Source organism: Delphinus delphis, chromosome 9, assembly GCF_949987515.2.
Source record: "Delphinus delphis chromosome 9, mDelDel1.2, whole genome shotgun sequence".
Taxonomy (NCBI): Eukaryota; Metazoa; Chordata; class Mammalia; order Artiodactyla; family Delphinidae; genus Delphinus; species Delphinus delphis.
Genome location: NC_082691.1, coordinates 84107164 through 84133354, shown reverse-complemented (window position 1 = coordinate 84133354; position 26191 = coordinate 84107164). Strand labels below are relative to the sequence as shown.

Genomic DNA, 26191 nt, shown 5'->3' with positions numbered 1-26191 from the left:
GGAAATTTACATCAGTTGATTAAATTTTAGGTAGAAACTAAAATACATAAGTTCTAAAAAACACTATTTGCACTTTAAAGTTTAGAGCCTGTATTTTTTAACAAATACAGCCATATTAGTTAGTTGATGAATCAGAACTTTGACCTTCCCCTCCCCTCTCCATCTCTGCAGGAATACCGAGGTTGGTCTTTACCCCTGATCTGTAAGCATGACTCTTCATGTGTTGTCTGTTTTTCTTCTCTCCTGCATCTCTCTCCCTCTCCCCCACTCTTGCATAGCCCTAATATAAAAGGGAATATAATTATATGTATTTTATTATTTGTATCTGCTGAATCTTTCACTATTTTATATTTTTAAAATTTAAAGTGTGGATGCAGAAAATGAGGATAGAGAGATTGTTTTTTATTTCTTTCTTTAAATGTGAAACTGCTATTTACTTGAAAATGGTTGCCCCCAAAATACGAACCTTTTTCATCGGAGGTCAGTTGTGCTTAATAGAAAGTATTCTATGTTGGACTAGAAAATATATCTGGAGCAATAGTCAAGAGGAGGCTTCTTTTATTGTTAGATGCACCACACACAGCTTAAGGGAGCGTGAGACTAGGATTCTGCACTCTGCCTCCCCACGATCCCATGTCCTCAGGTGAGGCCTCCCCCCCTTAGGGTCTCTGATCTTTGTCAAGAACCATTCGGGGGCTGTGTGTAGAAGAAGGGGCACTGCCCTTGAGCTTGCATCCAACTCTGCTGCATTCAAGCTCAGCGACCTTAGGCAGGTCCTGTGACTCTCCTTCCCTGTGGTACAAGGGAGGTGATGTTATCGAGATCGCAACATTGCGTGGTGCTCCAAGGATAGGGGCTATGCAGGGGCTCCACTCGGCTCGGCTCCTGCCTTCCCCAGACCAGGGGAACCTGAACCGAGAACCACTCTGGGCCATAGACATGGCATAAGGAGGCAGGGGTGAGGACAGAGAGCACCACTCAGGCTCTTCCAAAATCGAAGGGTCCCCTTGCTTCTGGATGCTGTCTTATGGTGAAGTACAAGCAGAGGGGAAGTGAGACTACGCTGGTGACCCCCATGGGATCCCTCCCGGCTCCCCGCAGTGGGGCCGGGGTACACGGGGAACGAGGAGACTCGGCCTCCACAGCCCCAGGAGCCTCAGCAGAGACGTGTATCCAGGCCTCTTATTCCCAGTGGTGAGACGGCCCCTGCCCCGACTTCCCCTGGCCGGGGCATCAGACTGAGGGTGTGGTGAGAGGCCTGATTCCTGTAGAAGCCACCACGCGTGTGCATCTGTGTATGGGGATGGGGCAGCCACATCACCAAAGGGAACCGAAAGAAGCTCAGGGTGACTGGTGGGGAGAGAAGGTGGAGATCCAGCAGGCAGCTGGACAAGACCCCCTCCCAACTCTGGACCTGCCCCCCTCAACACAGGCCTGGGCAGATGACAGCTGGCTTTGCCCCCGGTACCTCCCATCCAGGAGACCCATCCCCTCAGTCTGGGCTGTCGGGCTTCCCCAGGCTGGCCTGGTCCTCAGATGTCCTTCTGTTTCTAGGAACTTGCTGGCGAGACACTGGGCTCTGGACTCCAACAGGGCTGAGTCACACCCTGGCTCTACCACTCGGGAATTGTGTGACTTTGAGCAAACCTCGGACTCTCTTGGAAGCCCCATTTTCTGCCTGTAAGGTGAGAATGATAACATCACGGTCACAGTTGGACTGTGAGGCCTAAATTTAACAAATGCTCAGTGAGCACCTCCTACGTACCAGGAGAAAGCGGCAAACCAAAGTCTACTTTGTCTAAACACCCTGCCTTCCTGGAGCTCCCATTCTATGGAGTGAGCTAGACAATAAATGCTTCAGTAACAAAACTGGGGGGGCGGGGCGCTTCGTGGGTTGTTGCACAGTCAGAGCAGAGGCGCCACACGATCTGACTTCGGGTTTTACACGGCCACTCCGGCTCCTGCCTGTAAAGCACATGATGTGACACGCGAAAGTGGCAGCTTCACTGCTGCCGATGCCCAGGACGCCACAGCTGGGGCTTCCTTCCCCTTTCTTACTAAATGCTGCCTCCTCAGAGCATTCTGAGGTGTGAGCTGGAAGTCCCCCGCTTGGCCAGCACTGTCACGCAGACGCCTCTAGACCTCATATCCCACCCCACCCCCTTCCAAATCTGCACTCTATCTCTTCAAATGGCCTGTGTCCCAGGAAGCTACACAGCCACCCTTGTCCATCTCAGGTCCTGGCTCTGTGCTCCCTCAACCCTGTTGAGAACAAATGCTACTTCCCCTTTCCTTCGTGGTCAGCCCCTCTCCTCTCCCTAATCCTCTGCAATCTGGCTCCCACCCCCTTTCCCACGGATTCTGCTCTGGACCTTGGACCCAGAGCTCCAGCCGTCCCTGAGACCCTCAGGTACGCCTCAGAAACTCCAGTCTCTGCATGTCTTCTTTACTTAAACTCTCAGATCCTGCGGTTTCACTGTTGCCTGGGTTTCTCACCATCCACTGTAAATAAATGCCCTGGGATTTCGCTCCTAGCTCATGCCTTAGCATCCTCCTGCACCTCGCGCTGCCCCGCCCCTGCCCTGCCTCTCAGTGCAGTCGTCATTGGTCCTTCTGCTGATTCTTCCCCCACTTGTATCTTCCACCACGACACCAGGATGCCTCTTGCCCAGATCGTCATCTCCCCACTCTGCCCCCGCAACTACCCTTGGTCTGATTCAGACACTCCTAAAATCTACTTAGCTCAGTGTTTTGCTCAAACCACTTCCCTCCCCAGTACTGGGCTTTATCAAGGAAGGGGCTGGGGCCAGAGCCTCCATCCTTCCTGCCTGTCTGGAGGACTCACTTGAGAGCATGCAGCACTTGGACAAGGAGGAAAAGGAAGAGGAGGAAGTCGAACCTGGAAACCACAGTCTTCCAGGGCTCCTGCAATGGGAATGACTGAGCCCCTGCTTTGTGGGGACAGAGGCCACCCCAGTCCTGCAAGAACCAGCTGTGGACTTCAGTGTCCTCTCTTGTCCCAAACAGACTTGGTTGAAGCCCAGAGTCCATAGGTGCCCCCACCGGGGAGAGGATCCCATCCAGATGCACGAGGACCACCCGTCATTGATGTGGGATGCAGGGGGTCCCATGGCTTATCAGCCCAATTCATCTCAAGCCCCTGCAACTTAGAACCAGGGCTCGGGATCCCCCCAGGGCAGGACTGTTGTGCCTCTAAGGTGGGAAACGAGGAGAGACTCAGTTGTGTCCAGGATGGCAGGGTCAGCCCAATGGCATGGGGGGGGGGCTCTTCTCAGCTCACATCTGGACTTCAGGATGGTGGAAAGATGACAGAACCACCCTGGATGGGAGGGGACTCTGGGGATGGCTCTGGGAGTCCAGAGGAGGCACTCTCTGGCCTGGAGTGAGGTGTGAGGTTATGGGAGGGGGCAGGGGGCATGATATTCGTCCCACATGGCCTCTCAACACTTCACCATGGGAGGGGGATGTCCCAGCTGCCCCTCTCTGGCCTCCTAAGGGGTGGGCTGGCTGGGGGTTGTGGCCTGAGGACATCACGTATGTGGTAGAGGTAGGAGAAGGAGCTCTTGGGGGCCAGGAGCCAACAGAGCTGTGGGAACAGGTGTTTGGTTCTTGCCAGCCAGGTACCCCTGGGCCAGGGCTACCACCCTGTAAGAGTCAGACCTGGGGGCCCGAGATGGGGCTCCCCCAGGCTGCTCTGCTGCTTCTGTGGCCTCTGATGCTGGGCACAGAAAGTCAAGAAAGCAGAGAGCCCTGAGGGCTGAAGGACCCCGGGGGGCTCCTAGAGTAAGACCACTCTGCTCTCTTGGGTCCTCCTAGAGAAGGAGGGTGTCAGGACTTGCTAGAGGGGAGTCCAGTGGGAGTTCTGACCAGGCCAGTGTCCTGGAATCTCTGTGTTTCACAGTTTTTCAAGTCAGGAGCCAGCTGGAGCTCTGATGCCCACCCAGGCCCCCTGTGCCAGGCCGACTGGGGCCATAAGGGTGCTGGTGGGCATGCAGGACCCAAGAGTCCCCACCGATCTGTGCCAGTCTGAGGACCAGTCTCCCCGATTTCTTTCAGACTATTCTCCTCCCTTTCTCCTGGAGCAGCACTTCCAAAGCTGCAGGGAGGCTGACGTGACCTGACAGCTTGTCCAGGGGCCATCACCGGTGGTGGAGGTTGGGGTGAGATGGGAAGAAGAAAGGGACACCTGCTCAGGTAGGAAAGAACTTATGGGGGCTTCCTCGTCACCCCCCGACTCACTTCAAAAGCTGTGCTTTGCAGTAGCAGGTCACGGGAGTGCCTGAGAGGACTGGGCAAGAGGGTGGTGAGCCCAGGGATCCTGGGTCCACCTGGAACTCGGCCGTCTAGAGAGCAAGTGTGCTCAATCCTGCGTCCTCCTGCAGTTCAGGGACCATGGGGGTCAGGAAAGAGAGTAGGCCATGGGCCTCTTGCAGAGGGACAGCCCATCCCAAGCTATGGAGAAGAGCCAGGAGAAGCACCGCCAGGCTGGTGAAGGCCCTGTTGGAACGGGGCGTGGTGTTCTGGAGAGGGCAGGCCACAGGCTGGGCTGGCTGGAGGCGCAAATACAACCAGGTGATATTGATGAGCCCCTAAGACATGCAGGATCCCGCTGAGCACTTTTCATACATTATTGCATTTAACTGTCACAAGCAGCCACCGTGACGTGGGCATCATTCGTACTTATCCCCGCTTACAAAGAAGCGAGCTGAGTTACTTCCTAACCTTGCAAACTTGAGTGAGTTATCATCTTACTTCTTTGTACTCTTAGCATTATCTCTGGTGCTCCTTGGCTTGAAGAAGCATCACCCTGATCTCTGTCTTCATCTTCACACATTGCTGTCCTCGTGTGCACGTCACTGTGTCCAAATTCCCTTTTTTCATAAGGACATCAGTCATACTGGATTAGGGCCCACCTAATGACCTCATCTTAACTAATTACATCTGCAAAGACCCTATTTCTAAATAAGGTCACATTCAGAGGTACTGGGGTTAGTACTTTAACACATGAATCTGGGGGAGGGGGGGACACAATTCAACCCATGACAGAATTTATCATGTAACCTACTCTCCACCAAACACCAGAGTCACATTTGATTCTCCCATCAACTGTACAAGGTAGGGATATGTGTTATCTTCATTTTATAGATGAAAACACTGAAGTTCAGAAAGGTTGGGCAATTTACCCAAAGGCACACAGCAATTAGTAAAATAAGGCACTGGGATTTGAACCTGACCATGAGTGATATTTGATCACTTTAGAGTCAGACAGACCTGGGTTCATGTCCCAGCTGTGTGACCTTGTGTAAGGCATTCGGCCTCTCTGAGTCTCAGTATCCTTGTTTACACAAGGGGTTAACACTGTACTGTCAGCAGTGAAGAACTGCTGCTCAGCAGTGGCGGGGGTGGGGTGAGGTCTAGCCCAGTGCCTGGCACACAGTAGAAGAAGTGATTTTAATTTAAACATAGCAGTAGCCCCCACCACCACCAGAGCACATCCTGTGTTCTGGTGGTTCTGGGTGGCAGCCTCACTATGGCCAGCTGTCCTCACTGAGTCCCTGGGGCAGGTAGAGCCAGGGAAGCATGCAGATCCCACACTCTCCAGCCCAGAGCTCCCTGGGGCTATCCCCCCACCTCCAGCTTCCCACCTGACATGCTCTCCACTGGGAGAGGAGAGGGAGCTGGCTGCTAGGGGCCTTATTCCTCATGCTCAGGCCCCGGGATGTTGTCTGTATAGAAAATGTGGCCCGTGTACGAGTCAGGGAATGATCGTGGCCCCTGAGAGAGGCTGCCCGCTCCCCAGCTGTCTCCCCCTCAGGAACAGGCCCAGGAGAAAGCATAGGGTCAGAGAACAGAGCTGGGTGGGTGGATGTGGGACTGCGGGGAGGGGCTGACCACAAAGCGGCAGCATGAAATGATGGCAAGTGTTCTGCATCTTGATTTGATTGTGGTGATAGTCACACAACTCTCTGCATTTGCCAAAATTCACAGCTGTACCCTAAAAAGAGTGAATTTCATTGTATGTGAATTAAAAATAAATAAAAATTTTAAACAATAAATGCTGGAGAGGGTGTGGAGAAAAGGGAATCCTCTTGCACTGTTGGTGGGAATGTAAATTGATACAGCCACTATGGAGAACAGTATGGAGGTTCCTTAAAAAACTAAAAATAGAACTACCATACAGCCCAGCAATGCCACTCCTGGGCATATACCCTGAGAAAACCATAATTCAAAAAGAGTCATGTACCACAATGTTCATTACAGCACTATTTACAATAGCCAGGACACGGAAGCAACCTCAGTGTCCGTCGACAGATGAATGGATAAAGAAGATGTGGCACATATATACAATGGAATATTACTCAGCCATAAAAAGAAACGAAATTGAGTTATTTGTAGTGAGGTGGATGGACCTAGAGTAGAGACTGTCACACAAAGTGAAGTAAGTCAGAAAGAGAAAAACAAATACCGTATGCTAACACATATGTATGGAATCTAAAAAAAAAAGTTCTGAAGAACCTAGGGTAAGGACAGGAATAAAGACGCAGATGTAGAGAATGGACTTGAGGACATGGGGAGGGGGAAGGGTAAACTGGGACAAAGTGAGATAGTCACGTGGACATGTATACATTACCAAATGTAAAATAGCTAGTGGGAAGCAGCCGCATAGCAAAGGGAGATCAGCTCCTGCTTTGTGACCACCTAGAGGGGTGGGACAGGGAGTGTGGGAGGGAGATGCAAAAGGGAGGAGATATGGGGATATATGTATAGCTGATTCACTCTGTTATAAAGCAGAAACTAACACACCATTGTAAGCAATTATACTCCAATGAAGATGTTTAAAAAAAATAAATTAAATAAATAAATTAATAAAAATTTTAAAAGCCATTCAGAAGATCCAAATTCTAAATGTCAAGACATTTTAGGAATGACTTAACAAATGTATTTAGCTTGTAGTTTCCTTTTAATGCAAGCAAAAGACCGATATAATATAAATATGCCTTAAAGATCTCTAAGTAAGTTTTAAATAAAAATTCTAAATAATTTAAAAAAGAAAAGCAAAAGAGCGGGTTCATCACAGAGAGACAGGGGTGGCACCTGGCCCCTACCCTCTCCGTTTCTCCCTCCCTCCAGCCTGGATCTTCTGGGCTCTTCCCCTGGTCGTCCTGCTATACCTCTGCTGACCTCCTCCCACTCGCAGGAGGTTGAGTATTGTCTCTGGGGTTTGATGACTTCTATCAGGCTCCCTGACTGCCCCAGGGACACAGAAAAAGGAGCTACCCTCAGTGTGGGTGGCTCTAGGTAAGAGGCGTGTGAGACAAGGTTGTGGCAGGACACAGGTGGAGCTAAACGGAGGCAAGTTTAGAACATTTGCAGAGATGTGAACAGGATTACGAAAGCCACTGTGAAACTTCCAGGCACCCAAGGCCTAGCATCAGCAGGGAACTGTCACCACCCACAGAGTGGCTGTCCTCCAGGACCTGTGGCTGTGCAAGATTGGGGGCTCTATGGCTTCCACTCTCCCACCCTCCTATTTCTTGCCAGTGCCTCCCCTTAGCCAAATCCACCCAGAATCCAGAGATCAAGGGAGCCTGTGTCATGCAGGTCCAGCTCAGCCGCTTTGAGGCATGAAGTAGGGCAGAAAAAAGCAGAGGGTGGTGGGGACAGGGGGCAAGAGGAGAGAAAGCAGAGCCACTGGGAAGGGAGGACTCTCATGGGGAAATTGGGAGCATACCCTGGGCCCATGGTTACCTCAGGCTTCTACCCAGGGACAGCCAGGCGTCCCAGCTATTCCAGGGTGGGAGTTCCTAGATGAATGAATGAATGAATGATAAATTTGAAAATGGATGAGTGACAGAAGGAATGGGAATGGGCCTGTTCCTATTGGTACTAAGAAGGAGGTGGATCCTTTTTCCCAGGATCCCCACCCTTGCAGGCCTTTAAGGACTATTTCCAGAATACCCACTTTGGGGCCCTACACAGGACCCTGAGCAAGAGAAGCAGAGGCCATGGGCTGGGCAGGACAGGGCAAGGTGGGCCATCAGGTACTGGGGAGCCTGCAGGTCCTGTAGGATGAAAGGCTTTGCTCCTCCTCCCTCACACTGGAAACCTACTCCCGGGCTGCCTCCTGTCCTGCCCCACCCTGCTCCCCAGGCCCCGCCTTCTCCAGCTGGGCCACTCAGGGACATAGGCTGGGTTCACAGGGCTCAGTCAGGCGTTGGTGCTGCAGGGGTGGGGGGAGGCACAGCAGGGTGGAAACCAAGGGACCTGTCACCCTGATTCGTACCGTGTGCGCGTCTGCAGAGCAGCAGCCAGGATCCCCAGAGCGAGCCTCCTGGTGGGAGGAGCAGAGCCTGGCCTCGGACCCCTGCGTGCTCTCAGAGTACCCTGGGAGGTAAGGCAGGTGGTAGCTGATGGGGAAAAGGAGGGTAGCCACCATTCCCACTGAGACCTGCCCCGACAACTTGTTGGTCCCTGGGGGCTGAGGGGAATTGTGGACCAGCTCCGGGGTCTACACCGAGAGGTATTCCAGGTGCAGGAGGAAGCAGCAGGGGCAATTACCAGGGGAGCCTGACCACAGGACCACCAATAAGCCACGCCCAGACCTTAGAACACGCGTTTTCCTGGATCTGGACATCTGTCCTGACTCATAAAATCTGAGGTGACCCTGAGGACTGTGCAGCCCCACAAAGCTCCATCAAAGCTGCAGCCTCGGGGCTTCCCTGGTGGCGCAGTGGTTGGGAGTCCGCCTGCCGATGCAGGGGACATGGGTTCGTGCCCCGGTCCGGGAAGATCCCACATGCCGCGGAGCGGCTGGGCCCGTGAGCCATGGCCGCTGAGCCTGCGGGTCCGGAGCCCGTGCTCCGCAACGGGAGGGGCCACAACAGTGAGAGGCCCGTGTACCGCAAAAAAAAAAAAAAGAAAAGAAAAAGCTGCAGCCTCTCTATCACTGGGGCTGCCACCCTGTGGCCATCTCAGTGCCTCGGTCCTCCCTCCTGTGCCCCATGTCCAAGGCCATCCTTCTTCAGGCAACTTTCCTGCCCACACGCTCTGCCCAGGACCTTCCTGGGGACAACTTACCCGGATGGGACAGGAAGACAGTATAATAAACTGTCCAGAGGTAAGCCCTAGAGTAGCCATTAAGAAAATAGAAAAAAAAATACAGTTAAAAAAAAAACTCATTAAAGGAATAATAAAAATGTTATACTAGAAAATATTCACTTAATGCAAAATAAAGCAGTCTAGGCAAAATAGAGGAACAAAAAGGAAATGATATATTTAGAAAGCAAGTAAAATGGCAAATGCAAATACAACTATATTAGTAACGTGAATGGATTAAAACAAGATCCAACAAGATACTGTCTATAAGAGACATACTTTAGATTTTTTAAAAAAATATTTATTTATGTATTTTTATTCGGTGGCTGCATCACGTCTTAGTTGCGGTGCGTGGGCTTCTCTCTAGTTTTGCAGTGCGGGCTTAGTTGCCCCGCGGTACGTGGGATCTCAGTTCCCTGACCAGGGATCAAACTGGCATCCCCTGCGTTGCAAGACGAATGCTTAACCACTGGACCACCAGGGAAGTCCCACAGACATACTTTAGATTTACAGATACAGAAAGATTTAAACTAAAAGAATAGAAAAAAGTTTTATCATGCAAACAGCAACCATAAGAAAACTGGAGGGCTATGCTGTCATCAGACAAAATAGGTTTTAAAACAAAAAAAGTAACTCAAGATAAAGAGGGACATTTTATAATGATAAAAGTGCAATGCATCAGAAAGGTGACAATTGTAAACATAAGTGCACCTAACAACAGATCCATACCTCATTCCGTATACAAAAGGTAACTCAAAATGGATCAAAGATCTTATATGTAAGAGCTAACACTGTAAAACTCTTATAAGAAAACACAGGGTTAAATTTTTCTAAACATAGACTAGGCAATGATTCCTTAAATATGTTGCCGAAAGTACAAGCAACAACAACAACGAAAAAAAACAGATTGGACTTTATCAAAACTAAAAACTTTTGTGCTGCAAAAAAAAAAAAAAACCATAAAAAATTAAAATAACCCACAGTATGGGAAAAAATATTGACTAGTCATATACCTGATAAGTGACTTGAATCTAGAATATATAAAGAACACTTACAACAAAATAATAAAAAGACAAATAACTCAATTTTTTAAATGGGCAAAGGACTTGAATAGACATTTCTCCAGAGAAGACACATAAATGACTAATTAGCTTGTGTAAAGATTTTCAACATCATGAGTCATTAGGGAAATGCAAATCAAACCACAATGAAATACCACTAGGATGGCTGTAATCAAAAAAATCAGATAATAATAAGTGTTATCAAGGAAGCAGAGAAATTAGAACCCTCATATGTTGCTGGTGGGAATGTGAAGTGGTACAGCCACTTTGGAAAACAATTTGACAGTTCTTTAAAAGGTTAAATGTAGAACTACCCTATGATGCAGCAAGTCCACTTCCAGTAATATACCCGAGAGAAATTACAGCGTATGTCCTCACAAACACTTGCCCATGAATCTTCACAGCAGCATTATTCATAATAGCCAACAAGTGGAAACAACCCAAATTCTATCAGCTGATGAATGGATAAAGTATGGTACATACACATTACTTGGCAACAAGGAATGAAGCATGGATACATGGTAAAACATGGATAAACCTTGAAAACATTACGCCAAGTGAAAAGCCAGACACAAAGGATTACTTATATGAAATGTGGATGGGTGGTCGCCTAGGGCTGGGGTACGGATGGTGGTGGGAAAGAGGGGGTGAAGGCTGCAGGGTATGGGGTTTATTTGGGGATGATAAAATGTTTTAAAATTGATTGCAGTGATGATTGCACAACTCTATGAATATACTAAACTATTAAGTTATACTCTTTAAACAGGTGAATTTATGGTGTGTGAATTATATCTCAATAAAGCTGTTACCAAAAAAAAAAGCCAAACATATAGGAATTTGAGGTCACTACTCTGTGCCAGGACATCTGGTGCCTCATTATGGCCCCAGCTGTGGTTTTGACCCACTGGCCTCTACTCCCTTGCCATCTGACCCCCTCTCTTCATACTACCTGGAAGGAACAGCTGCCACTTCCCCTCCCTCAGCCCCTGTCTAAGATCTTGCTTGTCTCACAACTGTGGAGTGGGGCTATGGTGCTGAGTGAGATCAGGTCCTTGACCAGAGGCCCCATGGCAAGTCTTGGCCCAAACTCCTGCAAGACTGTCTCTTCTGTCTCTAGGGGGCCTCATTCACATCATAGCCAATGTGGCTCTATTACAAAACTTTCCCAGCCAATGGAAGGGAGTATTCTGTCTTGAGAAGCTGCACTTTTCACTAATTTGCACAAAGTTGCCTTACAGTCTGAATATGCGCTGTTCTATACAGTAGCTACTAGCTACATAGGGCTATTTCTATTAAAGTGAATTAGAATTAAATAAAAAGTAAAAATTCAGGGGAGTTCCCTGGCAGTCCAGTGGTTAGGACTCCACGCTTTCACTGCTGAGGGCGCGGGTTCAATCCCTGGTCGGGGAACTAAGATCCTGCAAGCCATGTGGCACGGCCAAAAAATAAAAAAAAATAAAAATTCAGATCCTCAAGTGCACTAGCCATATTACAGGGGCTCAGTAGCCTCATGGGGCCATCGTATTGGACAGTGCAGATATAGACATTTCCATCATCGCAGACAGTTCTGTTGGACTGTGCTGCTCAGAACCACTGGAAGAGGCTTTGTGGGATCTTGAGAGCAGGACCATGAGGGATGGGAAGAAGCGAAATGGGTGGGAAGAAGAGGAAATTGCAGGCAGGAAGCCACACATATCTCCTCCCCTCTTTGCCCCACCCTCTTAGCTTCTCCAAGCCCTAATGGGATCCCCAGGGAGCGGTCTTTGAGAAAAAAGATAGTCAGAAAAGAGACTGGGGAAACCCCAGGTTCTCCAGTGGGCCCAAGGTTGATTGGCAAGCTTCCCTCCAGGCTGGAGAGCCTCGTGGCTTGGAGGTCCCTGTGTGGCGCCTGGAAACGTTCTGCCAATACCCCCCTCCAGGTCCTGGCTCTGCTGCGAGGTTCAGATATGCACTCTGATTGCCCTGGTCTTTCTTTGCCAAAAACGAAAACAGAAAAATGCACAAACCCTCCTAAGATCCCAGCAGGTTCCATCTGACAAGGAAGTACTGCGTTCCGACTGTGATATTAACCTGTGAGTGGTGTTGGTCTAGTGTGTGAGCTGACACTGGTACTTGAGTAGGCATGCTGCAGCTTGGCACAGTCCCTGGAACACAGTGAGGTGGACCCCTGAAGGCCTTTTAAGGGGCAAAGGAAGTCCTTCCTGGAAGGGGGCTGGCGGCCTAGTTATTCTGAATTGTGGGGAGAGGTGGCCAGCTGTGGGGTACAGCTGTGGAATTAGAATCTCAGATCGGGGCTTCCCTGGTGGCACAGTGGTTGAGAGTCCGCCTGCCAATGCAGGGGACGCAGGTTCATGCCCCGGTCCAGGCGGATCCCACATGCTGCGGAGCGGCTGGGCCCGTGAGCCATGGCCGCTGAGCCTGCACGTCCGGAGCCTGTGCTCCACAACGGGAGGGGCCACAACAGTGAGAGGCCCGCGTACCACAAAAAAAAAAAAAAAAAAAAGAATATCTGATCTGTGATAAACAGCACATCCCCGCCCTCTGTCCCCCTGCTGCAGTTGCTCAGCTGGTCAGGTCAGCCGGGGTAACCTTCTCCTGGGGTGGACATGATGTTGTGAGCAGGGAGAGAGGGTCCTAGGGGAGTAGGGAGCTGGAGACAGGAGCCACTGAGGGAGGTGACTTGGGGGCAAGTTGGTGACTTGCAGGGGCAGATGGGGATGGGGGTTGGGATGCTGCACAGCCTGTTCCCAAATACCACGTCCAAACGACATCACGTGGTGCACACACGCTTGCACGCAGTTGTGTGGGCCACGTGAAGGGTGTGGAAGGACAGACCTTGTTACCATTGGTTACACTGGATGCGAGTGATGGGCAAGGAAGGGCTGGAGCAGGTGTAATGATGGGCTTTGCCTTTATTCCTTTGTGGTAGCTTATTTCATTTGTTACAACTGGTGTGACTTGAAAGGTCAAAATTTAAGTACAAAATTTAATCATTTACTAACCCCTTCTCTCCCTCCCTCTTTACAGCAAACTTTTGCTTCCAGCCACCAAAGGCAGAGGGAAAACCAAGCTGCTGCTATTGACAGTACAACCTGAAGGAGGTAAGGAACAGAAAGTAACTATGTTGGGATCGTCTGTGTACCAGGTGCTGCACATGCGTCAAGCACACATCACATGCTTGTTGCCTTAATAGACTCTCCCAGCCTACCGTAGCGGTTATTACTTCCTTTTCCAGATGAAAGATTTTGGCTTAGGGAGGTAGAGTAACTTAGTAGAATATGTGGTAAGGTTAGCATATCAGCTAAGGGCCCAGGAGAAAAGAGAATTCCCCTCAAAAGGGTTTAGCTAAAGAGAACTTAAAGGAGGGACCATTTACCGATCTGTAGACACGGTATTAGAGAATCACCAGGGGGCTTCCCTGGTGGTGGTCCCCCAGTGCAGGGGACACAGGTTCGAGCCCTGGTCCGGGAAGATCCCACATGCCGCGGAGCAACTAAGCCCATGTGCCACAACTACTGAGCCTGTGCTCTAGAGCCCGCGAGCCACACCTACTGAGCCTGCGTGCCACAACTACTGAAGCCCACGCGCCTAGAGCCCATGCTCCACAAGAGAAGCCACCGCAATGAGAAGCCCGCGCACTGCAACGAAGAGTAGCCCCCGCTCACCGCAGCTAGAGAAAAGCCTGTGCGCAGCAACAAAGACCCAACGCAGCCAAAAAAAAACCCAAAGAGCAGCAGCCAACCCACAGCTGCAGCCAGTTTAAAAAAAAAAAAGAGAGAGAATCACCAGGGAACTAACAATAGTAGGGAGCCATTGCCACTCCCTGGACTGAGCGGATAAGGGGAAGGACTAGTGGTACCATGGGAGCTGTGCTGAGCAGAAGGAGGCCAAGAAGAAATACCCCAACCGCTCTCCTCCCCTGCCCTTCAGGCCCCGCCTGCACCTCTCATTGGCTGACCCAACAGGAAGCCAGAGGGCACGAAAGCCAGAGCGATGCCGTCTGTAGGGGGTAGAGAGGGAGAATGAATGGAAGAGGTAGAAAGGGAGATCAACCAGCACAGACAGTCAGTGGTGGAGCAGGATTTGAACTCCGGACTCACTGACTCTAAACCCTGGAGTCCTTGTGCTGCCCTACGGAGCCACGCACGCTACTGTGCCCACACACCCGGCTGGGTCCCAAACACCACTCCATTCATGGGGACATCCTGTCAAATAAGGACTCAAGCCTGGGCCTGAGATATTCCTTCTTTCCCTAGCCAGAATGTTCCTGTTCTAAAGAAAGTACTGGATTTTGGTGAGGATGGTGGCATCTGGTTCCACTAGCCCAGCAGAGAAATGTGAGCCCTTTATTCCAAGCCTGACGTTTGAGTGCACCTGCGGTCGGTCGTGTGCTCATGCCCCTCCTTCTGCCAGCATCCACATTCCCCTTCCCTTGGTCTGGGCCGGGCATTCTGGCCATCGCTATTCCTGATTCATTCATCCCTGTATTCCTGTATCTGGCTCAATACCTGGCAGCAAAGAGGCTCACGGTGGAAACTCAGCTGCTCTCCAAATAACACCCTTTCCTCTGGGCTCTGGGATTTTATTTCACAGAGCGAGTTTTCCAGACGCTTCTGTACCTTCTGTTGCAGATAAAGAATGTGAATATTGCCTTTTCAGGTTGGGCCTCAGCGGGAGATGACGATGATGTCAATAAAAATAATAATATATTTTGGGTGTTTAAAATGTGCCAGACACTGTAAAAAGATTTTTATACTCATTGTCTCATTCGTCAGACACCACGTATGCAAATTCTCTCAGCTGCACCTTATTCCAGTTCTCCACAGTCTGCAAGCGGCTCTGCACAGGTGCATCCCCGTGGCGTCTTGCCTCAGGCCCTGGCTATAAATCTCTCCTGTTGGGCTTTGGAATTTCCCTGTTGCACCCTCGTAGCCCACTTGAGCACTCATTCACACCTAACTGGGAGCAGCTAATGCCCTCCGGTGTTACCCTAGACCAGCGGGGCACTGATGTCAATGGATAAGTGCTTCCACTTTCTGGCTGAGCTGCTTTTGTACAGATGGTCCTGTGGAATTGGACACACACATGCCCACAGCAGCGACCAGCTACTCCATAAGGCAGTCTTGTATTGGCTTTTCATCCTTCCCCGTCTTGCTTTCCCCACCCCTCATTTCTGCTCCCTGGAATCATATTCCAAAACTTGCATGTAAGCCTTTGTCTCGACAATCCTCATAACAATCAGGATGGAGGTACTATTATTATCCCCACTTCACAGGGGAGGAACCTGAGGCTTAGCAAAGTTTAGTAACCTGCCAAAATCATACAGCGGGTAAGGGCAGGGCCACTGAAACGTTTAGGAAGGAAGGAGAGGGTGTGAAATGCTCCTCTCAGGAGAGGGAGATTGGATTTACCAGGGAATTGTAATAGAATTTCTGGCAGTCTTGTGTGTCTGTTGAGGCTTGTGGCCATGAATTTGAAGCAAATCCGGTCACCCAAGGGCTGGGATGTTCTCCAGCGATACTCAGGTGCTCCGACAGAGGCACTGTGGGAGGGCAAGGGTGAGGGGTTGGGCAGAGCAGTAAGCAGCTGGGAGCCAGGGTGACCAGGGGTGTCGGGGGGCTTGGGCTCCTGGCGATGATAAGGCATGTGGGCCCTGGGACCCCAAGGACCTGGCATTGAACCCAGGCTCTGTGGTTTACTCCCAGCATGACTCTGAACAGCTCACCTGACTCTTCAGATTCCTCATCTGTAGAATGGGAATAAAGGCACCCTCGCCCGCATGGCTGGGGGGACAGTTAGAGATCCCGTAAGAGAAGTAATAAGAGCTAATGCCTACGTGCCCAGCCCCGTGCTGAGTGCACTTTCCAGCGTTAAAGCGGGTGCTGTTAGAGCCACAGGTCACAGAGAAGAAAAATTAGCCACTGTAAGTTGAATGACTTGCCTGAGGCCACAGAGCAGAAAGCCTGAGACTCAGGATTTGACCTGGTAGCCCTCACCAGAGTCTGCTCTTAGCCTCTCCTCCACCCAGCCTCCCAGGAGACCTGCCTCCTAACAGGCACCATCTTCCTTAACCCTGGTGGGAACAGAGCTGCCACTTCCTAGCTCCTTTTCCAGCAGCCGGCTGGCCCTGGCTTTCCTCTGCTCCTGTGAGCCTAGCTCCAGGCCAACTGAGGCCAGGTCTCAGCACTGGCTCACATTCTCCCCGTCCCCTGCCGCCAACTGCTCAGGGCCTATTAGGGGCCCACACTTCTGAGGAAAGACACTGCTTTCCCTTAAGGTGCTTGGAGAGTGGGCTCGAGGGGCCTTTAGCCCTGACTTGGGCTGGGGGGTGGGAGCAGGGAGCAGGGTGGCTCTGATTTGCTGGCCTTTGTGGGGAGGGAGACTGCTCTGGCGGGCTTCACAGCTCCACCCTCCATGTCCCTTTGCCTGTGAGCTTGGGGCCCATCCCCACCTCCCCTGCTTCCAGCTGCACTGAGGAGTTTCCCAGCCTGGTGGCCCACGTGACCAGCTTCTCTCACTTCCTCCCTTTGGCCCCCTCCGCCTGCTGAGCCCAAGGCCCAGCCCTGCCCCCGGCCCAGACTCACCCCCCTACACACACACACAGGCCAAGCCTGAGCCCAAGAGCTGGAAAATGGGCTGGAGAAGAAAGGCCTTGGCATTTGGGGCCAAGCCTGGGGCTGCCAGGGTAGATAGGGATGGTGAGTAGAGTCCAGGAAAGAAATGTAGAAGTGGAGAGAGGAGACCGGAAGCGCCCTTGACTTCGGAGACCTGGAGCAGCACCTCTTTTTTGTTTGTTTGTTTTGTTTTGTGTGTTTTTTTTTAAAACCCATTTATTTATTTATTTTTTGCGGTACGCGGGCCTCTGACTGTTGTGGCCTCTCCCGTTGCAGAGCACAGGCTCTGGACACGCAGGCTCAGCGGCCATGGCTCACGGGCCCAGCCACTCCGCGGCATGTGGGATCTTCCCAGAGTGGGGCACGAACCCGCGTCCCCTGCGTCGGCAGGCGGACTCTCAACCACTGCGCCACCAGGGAAGCCCCGCACCTCTTGTTTTTATTTATTTACTGAGCACTTAGTCTGTGCCGACCACTACCCTACCCTAAATTCCTTATCTATCTAGTCTCTCTTAATCCTCACTGTAAGTTTATAAAGTAGCTGTTATGATTCCCAGTTTACAAACAGGGAAACTGAGGCAACTAGAAGTTAGAGGCCCAGTGGAATTGGCCGAGCAGGGATTTGAACCCAGCTCAGTTTGCTTCTCCTGTAAACAGGTGAGGAAGGGAACCCCAGGGTGGCGAAGTAGCCCAAGGGGCTCGGAGACCAGCTGTCCCAGAGCCCAAGGGTGATGAGTTTGTGGGTCTTTTAGAGCCTGCTCTTGGATCACGTGCAGGAGAAGTCGCCCCCAACCCCTCCCAGCTTCCTGCTCTCCCGGGGGCTCCCCTGCACCTCTGAGCCAGGTCTGGGGTCAGGATGGGGCTGGGCCCCGGGGTCGGGTCGAGGTGCCCATCAGGAAGGCAGGCGCCATGGGGCGGGGTGACAGACACCAGAAGCCCTCCCTGAACAAAGGCTGGGTGGGAGGCGGCCTGGTGTTTCCACACCCCGCCTCTCCCAGCGCCTGCTGAGCCACGACCCGTAGTCAGCAAGGCGGGGCAAGCATGGCCAGGGCCGAGGCCGCTCTGCTGCCCCTCGTCCTGCAGCTCACGGGCCTGGCACTGGCCCCGGGGACCGGCAGAGGTAGGTCGGGGCGCCGAGGGCTTGGGGGCAGCCAGGCAGGACCTCACCTCTTGCTCAGCCCAGTCTGAGGGAACGGCTGGGGCCGGGGGCCGCCTCCCTGGGCCCTGCCTCGGGGTGCGTGCACCTCCCAGGCCAGCCTGAGTCCTCCCCGTCGGTGGAGGAGCCAGCATGGTCGGGGCAGCACGGAGACTGTGGCATGGGGTCCCGGAGCAGGACGGGGCTTCCTGCTCTGGCCTCAGGAGGAATTCCTGCAGGCAGCGGTGGGGGAGAGTCCGCCCTGGAATCTGGGAGTCTGAAGTTAATTATTTGTCTTGAGAAAGGGGAAAAAAAAGAAGGCCCGCCATGGGAGCTGACTTTGAGTCTCTGTGTCTGGCTTTCATCCAGAAGGACAGGCAGGAACAGAGAGGTCAGGGCTGGGACTGTGCAGGGGGGAAGGGAGGGGAACAGGTCCACGGGGAGCAATCAGGCTTTGTGCAACAGGAGCTCTTTCTGCAGGTCTCTCCAGGCAAAGGACCGGCCCGATCTTCCCTGAGGGTCCCAGAGGACCCTCAGCTTCTCCCCGACCCCTTTCTTGTGCCTGCTTAAGCAGGCCTGGAGGGAGTGGCCTGAAAGGAGGAATCATGGTGGAGGGGGGGTGTCGTGCTGGGGTGGAGGGTTTAAGATACTGGGACCCCATCCTTGGCCGCCCTTCATGGGGCTGGGAAGGAAGCGAGGTACAGGGGCCATACCAAGACAGAGAGCCATTCCAAGTGACAACACCCTGCCCAAGGTAGGGGTGTGGGCGGGGGGCGGGGGGGGCGTTGCAGCGTGGGCTGAAAAGATGAATGGCACTTGGGAAAGCTCACATTTGGACTTGCTGCTGGGAGCCTGCAGATGTGTGATTTAGAAAGGCTGTGAAAGGAAAAGAGGAGCACGTGGAGGCAGGGAGCCTTCAGCCTCCTGAGTGGCCACAGAGGGGAGAGGAGAGGAGCTGCGGGGGTGTTGGGGGATGACCGGCTGAGACCAGAGACTGATGGACTTTGGGAGGGGTACAAAAGAGAGAAGCTGAGCCCCAGATTTCTGGGTAGGTGGGGATGGCATTAACCAAGCCGAGGAACTCAGGACAAAGCAGGTTTGGACAAAAGAAGACAATTTAGGTCTTGGACGAGAATCTTCAACCCCCTTTGGGCGGGGGAGTGAGCAGTATTGTTCCCCTGCTTCACGGGGCTAGTGTGCACGAGAAGCCCTTTTAGCCACCCCCAGGCCCAGCCTCACTAATGAACTGCCTCGGTGGAAAGACCCTTCCCTCTCCCTCCACCCCTTCCTTGTGCTCACTCACTTCCTGCTCCAGACCCTCTGCTGCACCGCCCACCTCTGCTGGGAGGAGGGATGATGTTTGTGGGAAGGACACCTGGAGTCAGACAATGACCCCACCGCCTTTGTTTTCCCCACAGCAGGAGGGGGATCAGAGTCAGGTGAAAGTGGCCGTCCCCAACCCCAGGCCTGAACTCAGAGGTGCCCCCTCCTAGGACCCAGTGTCCTCTAGAACCCGGGACAACCTGTCTTCATTCTCATGGTGCCTTGAAATCTAGATGGGGGCCCTACCAGCACCCTCCCCGAACCCTTCACGAAATGCAGCCGAGTCCCGCTTTCTGGAGCCCACTCTGCCCTGGGTGGAGTTCCCAGGCCCCTCTGCCACAGGCCCGGAAAACAGTGGCAAGGCTTGGGATTGGCAGCAGAGGGAAGAGTTGCCCCTCCCTGTGCACGGAAGTGCTGCCCTTTCTGAAGGTGAAGACAAGCAGTGGGGTTTGCCCACAGACCCTGGGTACCTGAAAGCAGCCCCACCTTTCACTCCTCTGTTTCCCTCTCCTGCACTTCAGCCTGTGCTGGCTTGTGGGCCCTCCCAGCATGACACATCAGCTCCCCAGGCTGCCCCTGGCCAAGTCCATGGCCTGAGTGAGGCTGGATGACCCTGGCACAGCCCCCGTGGCTGAGGACCCCTGCAGAGTCAGGGCAGCCTACAGAGAGGCCCTGATCTAGATCCTCCCCCCAGGCTCCCAGTGAGGCGGGGTCCCTGGGGCTTATACCTGCCTGAGGCTCTTACTACTTGGGAAAGCTGGTCTAGGTCACTTCCGTGCACCCAGGGCTCTCTCCTCCTCCTCCCATGCTTTCACTCCAGCCCCTCACAGACCACCTCTCCTTCCCTGGATGGTGGGTGACAGGTGGACAAGGGTGGGCACAGGATAGACATCATTGGGAAGACAAACCCAGGAAGCCTTGCTAGCCCCTCACCGATAGGCCCTCCCTGGATCCTTGTGCTTTCAGGTGGAGCCGTCCCCAGGGAGCCTCTGGGGCTTGCTGACGTCCACGACTACCAGCTGCAGGCGCCGGCCCACTCCTCAGCCCCTGCTGGGGCCCCCCAGGAGCGGTGGCGCCCCCTGGAGGAGCGACTGGGAAGGCTGGAGGCTGAGGTCACGGAGCTCAGAGAACAGGTACCACTGGAGGCAGTGGGTGTGCGTGGGGTAGGGCAGACCTCATGTAGTGGGAGGGAAGGAGAGAAGGGGGGCCCGTGGGACGCTGAAATAGAGTTTTGTTTTAAATGCACATAGAAAGATTCTTATCTGAATGGTTCTTTTTTTAATAAATTTTATTTATTTATTTATTTATTTTTGGTTGCGTTGGGTCTTCGTTGCTGCGGGTGGGCTTTCTCTAGTTGCAGCGAGTGGGAGTTACTCTTCGTTGCGGTGCGAGGGCTTCTCATTGCGGTGGCTTCTCTTGTTGCGGAGCACGGGCTCTAGGCACACGGGCTTCAGTAGTTGTGGTGCACGGGCTCAGTAGTTGTGGCTCACAGGCTCTAGAGCGCAGGCTCAGTAGTTGTGGCGCACAGGCTTAGTTGCTCTGCAGCATGTGGGATCTTCCCGGACCAGGGCTCGGACCTGTGTCCCCTGCATTGGCAGGCGGATTCTTAACCACTGTGCCACCAGGGAAGCCCTGAGCAGTTCTTAACATCGGTTCTTTCATACCAGGGAAGAACCTCGGGGTATTTGTTTTGTCAGATTTTCATATTCTTTCATGTATTTGGCAAACATTATGGAGTATCATCAGGAAAGATTTCGGATAGATAAAGGTCTTTAACTGTTGGGTCACAGGGACTGAGTCCCCTTTTGTCTAAAGGAGAGGACTGGGGGCCCGTGTTCCCCTGGGAGCCTATCCAGACCCCAGGCTATGAGAACTGGGACTGTTTGAGCTGGATGCTGCCTGGAGGGGGACCCACCTTGCTCTGGAACTGTCACGTTTCCTTCTCATCCTGCCTTGGCTTTCACACCCCACAAATCTGTGGGAGTTGGTGGGGGAAGCTGAGCCAGTGCCTCTTACCCCCACCTCTCTCCCCAGAACAAAGACCTGCAGGGGAGGGTGAGGCAGCTGGAGTCCTGTGAATGCCACGCGGCTTCGCCCCAGTGCTGGGGGCTGGGTCGGGCCTGGCCCGAGGGGGCTCGCTGGGAGCCTGATGCCTGCACAGCCTGTGTCTGCCAGGATGGGGCTACACACTGTGTCCCCCAGCCTGGGCTGCCCCATTGCCATGGTGAGTGCCATCCGCCTGCCCACTGGCACCGCCTCAGGGCCCGAAAATGGCCCTGAGTGCCTGAGCGACAGCACCATCTCCTCCTCAGGCTGCAGCCACAATGGTCAGGCCTATGGCAATGGGGAGACCTTCGCCACAGATGCCTGTACCACCTGCCGCTGCCTGGTGAGCTCCTGTGACCCACCCTGGATATCCCATACCTGTTCCCCTCACCTGTCTGCCTCACCTCAGCTACCTGTCGCTGCAGCCTGGTGTGCTGAATGTTTAGAAGTGGGGTCTCCCTGCCCATCCCCCCAAGCCTTGCCACTGGCCGCCTTCAGCTGATTCCGAAGAGTTCTGCTTTCTGGAGCTCAATCCCCACGCACACAGTGGGGTTCTTGTCTTCCTATACCTGCCCCCTCGCCTGCGGACCCTCAGTGTCCCCAGTCATCCATCTGTCCCTGGCATCTATCTGCCTCTGCTCCCTCACTTGGCTTCACACCCACCTATTTCTTTCCTCACCCTTCCACTGAGGAAGCCTTTGGTTCCCTTCCTAGGATCTCTCCACGCTGGAGAATTTGCTGGTACCTGGAAGAGATGGTTTCCCGAGGGTCGAGAGTGGCAGGAGATGATGGGGGAGGGGGAAGGATGTGTCTTTTCTGCCCTTGGGCCAAGGGTAGCCCACGTAGTCTGAGCCAACTCAGCCTCTTGCGCCTCTGGTGGGTCCCAGCCTGGGGAGAGGTCTCGGTTCTGGAGGCCCTATCCTCCAGGGTTCTGATGCCTGCTTTCCACAGGAAGGAGCCATAACCTGCACCCAGAAGCCATGCCCAAGAGGACCCTGCCCGGAGCCGGGAGCGTGCTGCCTGCACTGCGAGCCCGGTCAGCCTTCTGCCGGCCCCAGACCCACCTCCTGCACTCGTTCTGGGGCCCCAGAGCCTGGCCTGCCACCTGCCATGTGTCCAGAGGGCGTCTGCCCCCTCGCTCCGGCAGTGGCTAGGGGTGTTCAGAAGCGAAGCCCAAGTCAGCAAATGCTGCTTCTGACCTGGGACTGAGCCAAAGGCTGTACGTCAGTGGTCCCCAACCTTTCTGACACCAGGGACCAGTTTCATGGAAGACAGTCTTTCCATGGACCGGGGTGGTGGTGGGGGAAGGTTTCGGGATGATTCAAGCTCATTACATTTATTGTACATTCTATTTCTATTACATTGTAATATATAATGAAATAGTTATACAACTCACCATAATGCAGAATCAGTGGGGGCCCTGAGCTTGTTTTCCTGCAACTAGATGGTCCCTTCTGGGGGCGATGGGAGACAGTGACACCAAAAGTGTGTTGCTTATGTCCAGTCTATTCCATAAGATGCAGCTTAACTGTCACTTGCCACCCACCGATAGGGTTTTGATATGAGTCTGCAAGTCATTGATTTATTATGGTCTCTGTGCAGTCAAACCTCTCTGCTGATGATAACCTGTATTTGCAGCCGCTCCCCAGCGCTAGCATCACCGCCTCAGCTCCACCTCAGATCATCAGGCCTTAGACTCTCACAAGCAGCACACAACCTAGATCCCTCGCATGCGCAGTTCACAGTAGGGTTCGTGCTCCTATGAGAATCTAATACCACCGCTGATCTGACAGGAGGAGGAGCTCAGGAGGTAATGCGAGCGGCTGTAAATACAGATGAAGCTTTGCTCACTCGCCGCTGCTCACCTCCTGCTGTGCGGCCCGGTTCCTAACAGGCCACGAACCATTACCTGTCCGTGGCCTGGGGGTTGGGGACCCCTGCTCTACCTGATCTTTTTCCTTTCCTCAGGCAGCTTCTAATCTAGTGAGAAGATAAACGTATATAGCTAGTATAATACAAGATTTAAGAGCCAATGAACAGATTAAGAGGAGGTGGAGAAAGGTCTTAAGTGGTCAGTCGCCAGACGAGAGGGCAGGAAGGCAGGGGAAGCCCACCCAGACTAGGTGATCGGGGAGGGCCCTACATACAACAGGTCATCCGAGCTGGATCTTCAAGGGAAAGTGGGGTTTCACCAGAAGGAAAGGGTGTACTTGAAGGCCCTTTAGGCACACAGAGTGGGGAAAGGTGTGTTGCAGGAAATCAGACTGGGAAAGCCAGTGGGAACACACTGCTGTAAGCCTTACAGTTTGGACTTTCTTCTGTGGACAATGGGGAACCACTGAAGGCTGAAAAGCAAGAGTGTGGCATGTTCAAAGAGGCATTTTTGGAATTTTCACGTGGTATATGGGCTAGATGCAGAGAGACCAGTTAGGGGGCTATTACTGTAGTTGCCTAGGCATGGAGCCAGGGATGGCAGTGTGCTGCAGAAGGAGGGGTGTTTCCAAAGAACGTAGTTGGATCCCACGGAACAGTGGACTCTGAGCTTGGGAAACTAGTGGTGCCAGTGACATGAAGACAGCAGCTGTTACCGGTTCATAGTCAGGAAGATAAGGTTGCCGGGTTTAGCAGCTAAACATATAGGATACCTGGGACTTCCCTGGTGGTCCGGTGGTTAGGACTCCATGCTTTCACTGCTGAGGACCAGGGTTCAGTCCCCCGTTGGGGAACTAAGATCCTGCAGCGGCACTGCCAAAAAAAAAGAAAATAGGATGCCCTGTTAAATTTGAATTTTGTATAAATAACATATTTTTAAATACAAGTATGTCCCGTGCAATATTTGGGACATACTTACACTACAGTATTATGTGTTGTTCATCTGAAATTCACATTTAACTGGGCATCCTATGTTGTCTTTGGCAACCCTGCCCCGGGAAGAATGGTAGCTGCTAGTTTGAAAGGTGGGACAGAGGCTTAGGGACTGGTGGGTTCTGGAAATGTAGCCTGAGAGTCTTGGCCAGAGATGAGGAGTAAAGTCTTAGGAGTTGTTGGATCTCCCAACAAAGAAAAGGGACACACACACACACATCGCTTGTAGGACACGTGGTGTCTCAGGGCCACTGCTAGCACATACAATGTCTTTGGTGAAAGTTTTAAAAAGGCACGCTTTCCTCAATGCTTCCATGTGTTGTAAAATAATGGGAATCTGGTGATTATTCGAGGCAGACACTATAGTGCCATCTGCTGGAAAGTTGCAGTAAGTATACAATCTCTGAGAATCACCTGAATGGTGCCCCTTTGATGTGGCGCCCTTGGCCGTGCTTTCGCCCCAGTTCTCTGGGTCTCTTACTTGCGGGCCTGGCCCTGGTTTTGCAGGCTGTACTGGAGGCCACAGGAGTGGGGAAACGTGGCAACTGGAGCCCTGTGTCATCTGTACCTGTCAGGTAAGGGAATCAGAGCCTTGTCCCATCTACCACCCACATCCCCACCGCCCGGCTTAACCCCAGGCCTGGCAGCGCCCAGCCCAATCTGGGGTCCTGGCAGGACTGCTGCCGCCACCCCGGCATTGAGGCCTGGAGCCTGCTAGGCCTGCTAGGCCAGCAGAGTAACTCGGCTTGAGCAGTAGAGGAGGAAGGAGGGCTCAGTGTCTACCCTGCAGGCAGGGACGGTGCAGTGCCAGGGGCCCTCATGCTCAGAGCTCAACTGCCTGGAGAGCTACACCCCACCTGGGGAGTGCTGCCCCATCTGCCGGCCAGGTGACCTCCCCCCCACCCTGCCCCGCCGTCCCCTCAGCCCGAGGGTTCCGTACCTGCTTGGGGTCATGCCTTCCCTCGGGTAATGTCCACCCACCCTGCTCTCTGCTGACCAGCCCGTCACGCTGGCAACCCTCCCCAGGCTGTGAGTATGAGGGACAGCTTTATGAGGAGGGGGCCAACTTCCTGTCCAGCTCCAACCCTTGTCTCCAATGCTCCTGCCTGGTGAGTCCCCCGCACCTTTGCCCAGACCCTGATCTTCCTGGGACACCCCCGCCTACCCTGGGTCACACCAGCCACTCTTTCAGCCCCTCACGTACTTTCCGAGGCCTGGTGCCAGAGAGATTCTCCCTCCATCCCCACTCTGTGGCCCATCCTGCTGTCTCTGGGAGCCAGACCCAGGGGCAGTACAGCTACGGGTGCCTTACAGAGGAGCCTGGTTCGCTGTGTGCCCGTGAAGTGCCCGTCCACCCCCTGCCCTGAACCAGTCCTGAGGCCCGGGCGCTGCTGCCCGACCTGCCAAGGTGAGAGCCCTGCCCCTTCCCTGGCAGAGCTCCAGGGAGGGCTGTTATTGCCACTTCTTCAACCCAAAGCCCACTCTGCTGGCCTCTGACCTGCGGCTGCCGTCAGTGGGGGGACCCAGGCCTGGCCAACCCTGCTCCGGAGCTGGAAGGCCTGGGCTCAGATTCTGCCCTTGTCAGTGGTTATGTACCTCTGAGGGAGTTACTCCGTGCTTCAGTTCCCCATTTGTAAGATGTGTGTAATGATAGGTACGTCAATAAACATTGACTAGTACCTGCTTTGCACACAGAAGACACGGGGTGGGCCCTCGAGGCAGACCACGAGAGGGTGACACTAGATCCATGAGGAAGGAGACCTAGTCCAGCCTGGGCACAGGAAGGAAAGCATCCTGGAGGTGGCGTGTCTGGAGCCAACCTCAAGGTTAAAGAGCAGTTAGCAAGGCGAAGGGCGGAACACGGTGGCGGGCATTCCAGGAAGAGAGGGCAGCTTGGGACTGACACTCAGTGTGAGGTGGGTGTGTGTTAGTCGGGAAGGTGCAGGCAGACATGAATGGCCAAAGCTTACACTGGGACGTGGGGAGGGGCCAGAGACACGTGGGTGTGGCCATGCTGGCCCTGGAAGGCC

At 53.2% G+C, this 26191-nt stretch overlaps 1 protein-coding gene across 1 annotated transcript in view; it reads left to right on the top strand.

Moving 5' to 3' along the window:
• The first annotated feature begins 1553 nt into the window (after positions 1–1553).
• Positions 1554–26191, top strand: part of KCP (kielin cysteine rich BMP regulator) — a 41261-nt gene continuing 16623 nt past the window's right edge. The window contains exons 1-9 of the mRNA XM_060020857.1: positions 1554–1685; positions 4078–4215; positions 13206–13279; positions 20217–20383; positions 21285–21474; positions 21563–21639; positions 22248–22332; positions 25188–25270; positions 25476–25569. Coding sequence (XP_059876840.1) covers positions 4187–4215; positions 13206–13279; positions 20217–20383; positions 21285–21474; positions 21563–21639; positions 22248–22332; positions 25188–25270; positions 25476–25569 — 799 coding nt within the window. The 5' untranslated portion in view covers positions 1554–1685; positions 4078–4186. The remainder of the gene's footprint in view (positions 1686–4077; positions 4216–13205; positions 13280–20216; positions 20384–21284; positions 21475–21562; positions 21640–22247; positions 22333–25187; positions 25271–25475; positions 25570–26191) is intronic.